The following is a 7,608-nucleotide window of genomic DNA, read 5'->3' as shown; positions in this document are numbered from 1 at the left end:
TAAATTAAATGTTATTTGTAACAAAGTCTCGCTTTTCTCCACGGCTGTCTTTACGTTGCTCGTTTAGAGAATCAGACTTAAATGTTGAGCCGGAGTGTAAATGTGCACGTGGACACGACGGAGGTTAGACGGTTAAAGGCTGTGCACGCTGATTATTTAACAGCACAGCATCCTGACATGTTTGTTCTTTACAAGCTGCAAAGAGTTTAACACAGAAAAATGTGGTCTTCTTGTTCTTGTCTGTGAATAAGTCACCAGCTGTTGGACTGATGAGGTGAAAGTCGATCATGCTAAGCAACCCTCAGCAGAAATGCGGCGCTGCAGCTTTATTCAAAGGAAAAAACCAGAACCTTGCTCTGCATTTAAAAACCCCACTTTATTTCTGTTTGGAAGAGTTGCTTCACGCTCAATCATCTGATCTTGATTAAAGCTAATCAAGGGTCTCACTGCATTGGCCAGTTAATTACATTGTGATACGTAACCCTGAACTGGATTTAAAATGATCTACAAATACAAGAACAGAGCTTTAGAAGGGAAACGTGCAGACAACGTGCAGACAACGTGCAGACAACGTGAAACTAGAGCGAACGATTAAACGGTTGTTAAAGAACATCAAGTTTCAGCTCGTCCGAGCTCATAAAGCTTCTGTCGTGTGATCTTATCCTTTTCTTCTCTTATTTGGTGGCGCCGCCTTCGATGGAGTCGACGGTGAAGCCGTCAGCTTGGCTGCTGGCCTCGCACTCAGCCTTGGCATCAACGTTAACCAGGGAGCTGATGGAGCGGCAGATCATGGTGGAGTCGTGACCAGCGGAGATGCTGCCGGGCGAGAAGGCTGCAGGAACAAGACAGATGGAGAGTCAGAGATCTGCTGAGGAGCACCGAAGATCTCAGAGCAAAAATGTGCTTCTCTAAAGAGTCTGAACCCTTTGAGCAGGGCCGGCCCGTGGCATAGGCCGTATAGGCAAATGCTAAGGGCGCCGTCCATCAGGGGGCGCCACGCCAGTGCCACAAATGTTGAAAAAAAGAAAAAAGAAAAAAAAAAGTTGGTACTATTATTTCTAAATACAAAAAATAATCCCACGTTAATTAAAATGCAAAGTAAAGCTTATTTAATAGAAATATTATTTGTTACAACATTACACTACACTGCTGATGTAGGGGGGCGCCACCTAAAATCTTGCCTAGGGCGCCAGATTGGTTAGGGCCGTTTCTGCCTTTGAGTCACCAACAAACGTCACATCGATTTACTTCATTAACATCAAACAAACTGAACAATGTCAGGGACTAAAACAACCACCTGGGTAGATAATGGAAACATTTTTTCTAATGACTCTATTTATGTTGATTATATAAAAGTCGGACGATGAAAAATAGACGCAGCAATGCAAAGCAACAACATTTTGTACCTGTCCAGGTAAGCTTGTAACCGCACTGGCAGTGTGCTGACAAATGAAGCTGTGCCCAATCAGATGCTTTGCAGATGGTTGTCATGGTGGATAAAAACCTGACGCTGCTGTTCTGTGTTCATAATTTCATCCTCCCCCACTGGCTGAAATGCAGAGCCTCCACCCTGCTTTACAGTGAGCTGCAGACTCACTGTTGGACTGTTGAATGAATCGACTGAGAGGCTGATCCGGTCTCCTGCCCTGTGTCGGGTCTCTGCTGGATTTTATTTTCCTGTTCATCTCCTGGACTGGACTGAAAATCGAGTGAACACGCAGCCAATGCCCGAAGAAAACTTTGAAAGACCTTCAGAAAGCCTGGAGAACTATCGCTCAAGACCACTTTAAAAATGATATTAAAGTATTAAAAACAAGAGATTATATTTCATACAACTTTCCATAATCTTTGCTGCACCAACTACAAGAAGTCACAGAATTTGATTGAGGAAATTAAGGAGGAGTCGTTTTTCGATTAAAGACACTACAGCGGCACATCCAAAATGTTGTCACGATGGCTCCGATGACAACGTTTGCTGAGCTTTGCTCGACACATTTGATTATTAAATATTAAAAGTCCTTCACACTGCAGTGACATGATAATAAACTGGGAAAAAACCCTGACAATCCTCAGATGGTTCACTTCACGTCTGACATCCAAGTACAAATCTCTTCCTCAGAAACTCCTTAAAGTCATTAATATGATAGATTCCTATTACGTCGTGTAGGTAGACAGGACAGCGCACATATAAAATAAACATGTCTCCGTGCTGTAAGGCGAGTAAACGAGAAGGACAACAGAAATACTACAGTGAGACAGACAAAACGGGACAGTAATCATCAGCTCTGCAGAATAAATGCTCCTCTCTGTTAGCCTCGATATAAATACGAGCGCACGGTGAAATGATTCCTGGCAAAGCCTGGGATTTACAGCAAATTGAATCAGCGAGCAAAAAGAGAAGACAGTGACCACAAAACAAAAGCATTACATCTTTTACAGTTAAGAGCGGAGCGATGTGCACCCGCCCATTTTAACACTCGCTCTGCAGCTGCAGCACAAACACTAACAGCAGACCTCAGGCTCAGTTATTAACAATGATCATTTTCACTGTTTGGTTTGGTTGTGACCTTTTCTACTCAGGTAACTGTTTCTGAAATGTTTCGTGTAGTTAAACTTTTAACTGTTCGAGCTTGGAGACGATGAATGAAAGAACTGCTGACAGTTTTGGTGCTCAGCTTTTGTTGTGTTTGATGTAACTGAGCAGTAGTATAAACTACATTAATTCAATTTTATTTATATTGCACCAAATTACAACAGTCGCCTCAAGTCGCTTTATATTGTAAGAAGCCATTGAGAAGCCCCAACAATCATATGACCCCCTATGAGCAGCACTTAGGCGACAGTGGGAAGGAAAAACTCCCTTTGAACAGGAAGAAACCTCCAGCAGAACCAGGCTCAGGGAGGGAAACATACAGAAGACAAATCATTATAATCACTTATTAACTTAAAAAGAGTCGTACATTTTTAAAAACTTGAACAGCTGATTTCCAAAACTTTAATTATAATTCAAATAAAAATAAATCAGTACATGAGTGGGAAAGGAAATCGTCACATCATCCAGCTCACGCACAACTTCACACCTGCAGCACCTGCAGAGAGCCAGGCTCCTCCCACCACTAGCAGATGAACACTGGACACTTTTACTGACACTGAGGTCAGTAAAAGTTCCCATTTCAACAACATGGACGTACTAAACACATGTAAGCACACACATAAACTTCAACTATTAGCAGTAAGAGTATTTAAAAGTAGAAATTAAAAGTAGAATGGGAGGCAGAGCCTTCAGTTTTCAGGCCCCTCTTCTGTGGAACCAGCTTCCAGTTTGGATTCAGGAGACAGACACTATCTCTACTTTCAAGATTAGGCTTCAAACTTTCCTTTTTGCTAAAGCATATAGTTAGGGCTGGACCAGGTGAGCCTGAATCCTCCCTTAGTTATGCTGCAATAGACGTAGGCTGCCGGGGGATTCCCATGATGCATTGAGTTTTTCCTTTCCAGTCACCTTTCTCACTCACTATGTGTTAACAGACCTCTCTGCATTGAATCATATCTGTTATTAACCTCTGTCTCTCTTCCACAGCATGTCTTTATCCTGTCTTCCTTCTCTCACCCCAACCAATCACAGCAGATGGCCCCGCCCCTCCCTGAGCCTGGTTCTGCTGGAGGTTTCTTCCTGTTAAAAGGGAGTTTTTCCTTCCCACTGTCGCCAAAGTGCTGCTCATAGGGGGTCATATGATTGTTGGGTTTTTCTCTGTGTGTATTATCGTATAAATATACAATTTTATGTATTTTATTTTATAGGCGACTGTTGTTGTGATTTGGTGTTGTATAAATAAAACTGAACTGAAATCGAACAAGCTATGTCTACTAATAAAACAATAACATTAATGTGGCAGCAAACGCAATCATTCATCCCTGTTTGTAAAATGAATAGAAAGTGCTAATTTAACAGGATAAAAGTTACGTTTCCCAGATCGAAGCAAGAAAAGTCGAACAGTCTTTTGATCACAGAATTACTCAATAAATATTTAAATATCGTTTTTACAATAGTATTACTAACTTTTTTGTATAAATGCCAAAAAATACAAATAGGAAACAAAATCATGCCTTTTTAATTTAATAACATGTAATTAATATATAAAGTAATAAATTAATAAATAATTTATGTTAAGATAATTAACAAAAAATTACTTTAAGGTACATTAAAAGATTTTGTTATTTTTTATTTATGTTATTTATTAATAAAAACCAAGAAAATAATCAGCTGCTTAATCCAGATGCTCCACACGTGTTAATCTGAGGATCGAGTTTACAGGAGAGAAAACGACAGATTAGAAGGTTCATCAGCTCCCAGAATACAATAAAACTATGAGAAATGTACACGGGTAATCAGATTACACAAGTCTACTGAATTCACAGCTTAAAAAAATATAAAACCTCCCTGCACTAGTGTGTGTGTGTGTGTGTGTGTGTGTGTGTGTGTGTGTGTGTGTGTGTGTGTGTGTGTGTGTGTGTGTGTGTGTGTTCTCAGCAGTGGTGGGAGGAGAGAAGAGGAGTAATTTTTCTCCTCATTAACTTCCTGATTGGTTTCCAGTTTCTGCCCGTCTGCAGTTTGTCACCAGTTGTGAACTGGCAGCCCGATCGTTAATACTAATGTTTGTGTAGCTAAGTGCACTCAGCTCTTTCTCTTTTTTCCCCTCCATCCCTCAGCAATAACACAATAACTTGTGTGGCAATAACAGCGAGTGGGTGGGGGAGAGCGGCTGTGAATTAGCCTTCTCACTGTTAATTCGCCGCCTGTTCATCAGCAGGAAATCTATGGTGTAATTAAAGGCCGAAAGCAACCGGACGCGTTAGTTTCAGTGGGGACGTTAAATCACGACACACTGTAGTACACATGTTCCCAACTGCATCCGACTGTCCTCGGCTCTCCTGTTTAATTCAGATTAATGTCAGGCCGCTGCGACAGCAGGAAGCCGTGTTCTCAATTAGCCACATCACACCTGTTAATGGCACTAATTAAATTAAACATATTCTTTATCTTGTCTATGCTAAATATTTGGAAGTGTGTGTGTGGAAACGTGTTACAGCAGTCAAATTAAACACAAAATCACAAAACTAAATAGATCAGAAGTGCTTAATTAAATAGAAAAGTTTTAAAAATTAAATCAAAATCCCGGGTCTGTCCTGAGACCTCCTCCCCCGCAGGTCATGGCCAGAATACCTCACTCAAGAGGCGTCCAGGGGGCATCTCAGTCCGATTACTGAACCACCTCAACTGGCCCCTTGTAGCAGTTCTACTCTTCGTCCCTCTTAAATGACCGAGCTCCTCACCACATCTCTACGGAGGAGTCAGGCACTCCTCAAACGAAGGTCATTTCTATCTGCAAACTCATTCTTTGGTCACTACCCAGCGTTCGTGAGCTTAGGCGAGGGAACATAGGAACATAGACTGACCGGTAAAATCCAAAGCTTTGCTTTTAAGCTCAGCTCTCTCTTCAAAAGAAAAGATCAATACAGCATTCGTGATGCCCCACTGCCAAAAACCATCTGTCAATCTCCGTTTCCACTCTCCTCTCACTTGTAAACAGGACCCTGAGATACTTCAACTCCTCTACTTTGGGTAACTGTTCCCTCACTCGGAGTGGACACTCCACGAACACTCCTCAGACCTCGAGGTGATCATTCGAACTCCCGCCGCTTCACACTCAGCTGCAAAGCGACCCGGAGATTACATCCAATAAAGCCAACAGAACCACATCATCTGCAAAGAGCAAATATGAAACACATACCCACCACCTGGTTAATCCAAGATATTCTGTCCATAATATGTGAATATGTGACACAGAGCAGCGCTGGTGAAGTCAAACAACCACGGGAAAAGTCCAACTTTTACAAACCAGGCACCTCATACCTCTGAAGCACCCCCCATGGGATACCTCGAGGAACGCAATTGAATGCGTTCTCCAAGTGCACAAAACACGTGTTGAGTGGTTGAGCAACCTCCCATGACTCTCGAATATTCTGGAGAGGATGAAGAGTTGGTCCAGCTTCCACGACTGAAAATCGTCCTGAATCGGAGGCTTGACTAACGGACAGACTCTCCTCTCCAGTGTCGCAGGCACAGAGCTGGGGAGGCTGAGGAGTGCGAGCCCCCTGTGGTTGGTGCACACTCTCCAGCCCCCCCTTCTTAAATAGGGGGGTTGATAGAAGCTTAATACATAAAATCTGTAAGTTGAAGACAGGCAGACAACTCCGGTTTCCTAGGTAACAATGTATAACCCAGCATGTCGTATTCAATCAACAGAACCCTTCGCTCTCGTTCAAAGTTGCTTCATTTTCTGACCTCAAAGTTGGAAAAGTTTAACCTGGTACCGCCCACTTTGCATCTCCAGTGATCATCTATCATCGCGTCAAGTCACTGACGTTTGCCGACTGGATGGATGCTTGTTAACCATACCAGCTCGCCAGCATTAGCTGATACAAACATGGGTGAAGAAAACAAACTAATGGGTGATGTCACAGTATCCATGGATACAGATAATTTTCATGTTATATATTTCATGCGTGGCCTCCAGAGAACTTTGAGCTGTAACTTTCATCTACATGTCTGATAGTAACAACTAAGAATATCCAGTCTGTCCAAAGTTCCCCTCCAGGCTGTAACAAACCGCCTGTGATGCTCAGAGTTCATTCTCTGGAATGAACTTGTGCCCTTTTCTCACTCACTCAGCACTCTATATAAGATTTCCAAACTATTAAACAGTCTTTGTGTGGATTAACAAAAGGAAGCTTTTTTAACCTCCCACTTGTCCTGCTAAGAGAGGGAGGGAGGGTGTGAATGGAGGTACAATCACTTCTGCTGCTGCCAAAGCAGGGAACAAAAGCCCAGATGTGAGAGGAGATGGTAATTCAGTCTGATCCTCCGAGGATAAGCTCGCTCTGTGGGTTTCATGCTCCACACTCATCTCCTGTACACAAGGGTCATGTGGGTAGATAACACTTAAGTAAACACACACACCCTGTATGTGCATGCTTAGCTCTGCCTTCAACTGTACTGATTGTCAGGGGAGTTTATGTATCTGAAATAAATACCTACTTAGCACAGGATCTAAATTTGCAGAGATCATTTCACATCAACGAGGCCGATCTTATCGCTCATTAACAAAGAAAATAATTCATCTAACTGGGACTTGAAACCTGCTAACAGCTTTGTGAGCCTTTAGGTCAGTGAATCTCAAACATTTCTGTATTTTTAACTAATTTCTTTTAAAAGGCAATGGTTTACTTTAAGTTTGTGATGTGTGCAATTACCTGACTATATGTTCCCTGCATTGGTCACTGCTACCCTGACAATGATAAGCGGAAGAGAATGGATGGATGTTGCATTGCTGTCTGTAGTAATGTTTGTGCAACAGCAGCTAACAGCTGATTCTAAGATGTCATCACATCACAGCGTCTCTGCCTCTGTTTGATGGGTCGTTGTTAGCAAGTCAGATAGAAAGTAAACAGCTGAACTAGCCCGGTTCTGTAGGATTAATAATCAGATGTATCGTGTTAGCAGTTCTAACACTGGGCTTTCTTGGAAAACTAATTTGACATTGTGTG

At 42.2% G+C, this 7,608-nt stretch overlaps 1 protein-coding gene across 1 annotated transcript in view; it reads right to left on the bottom strand.

Moving 5' to 3' along the window:
• Positions 1-357: 357 nt before the first annotated feature.
• Positions 358-7,608, bottom strand: part of dmrt1 (doublesex and mab-3 related transcription factor 1) — a 33,523-nt gene continuing 26,272 nt past the window's right edge. Inside the window, exon 4 of the mRNA XM_013910193.1 lies at positions 358-832. Coding sequence (XP_013765647.1) covers positions 675-832 — 158 coding nt within the window. The 3' untranslated portion in view covers positions 358-674. The remainder of the gene's footprint in view (positions 833-7,608) is intronic.

This window comes from Pundamilia nyererei, unplaced genomic scaffold (genome assembly GCF_000239375.1).
Source record: "Pundamilia nyererei isolate P.nyererei 1_Seehausen unplaced genomic scaffold, PunNye1.0 scaffold00038, whole genome shotgun sequence".
NCBI lineage: Eukaryota > Metazoa > Chordata > Actinopteri > Cichliformes > Cichlidae > Pundamilia > Pundamilia nyererei.
The sequence above is the reverse complement of the archived record's forward strand: the minus strand, read 5'-3'. Positions and strand labels throughout refer to the sequence as shown.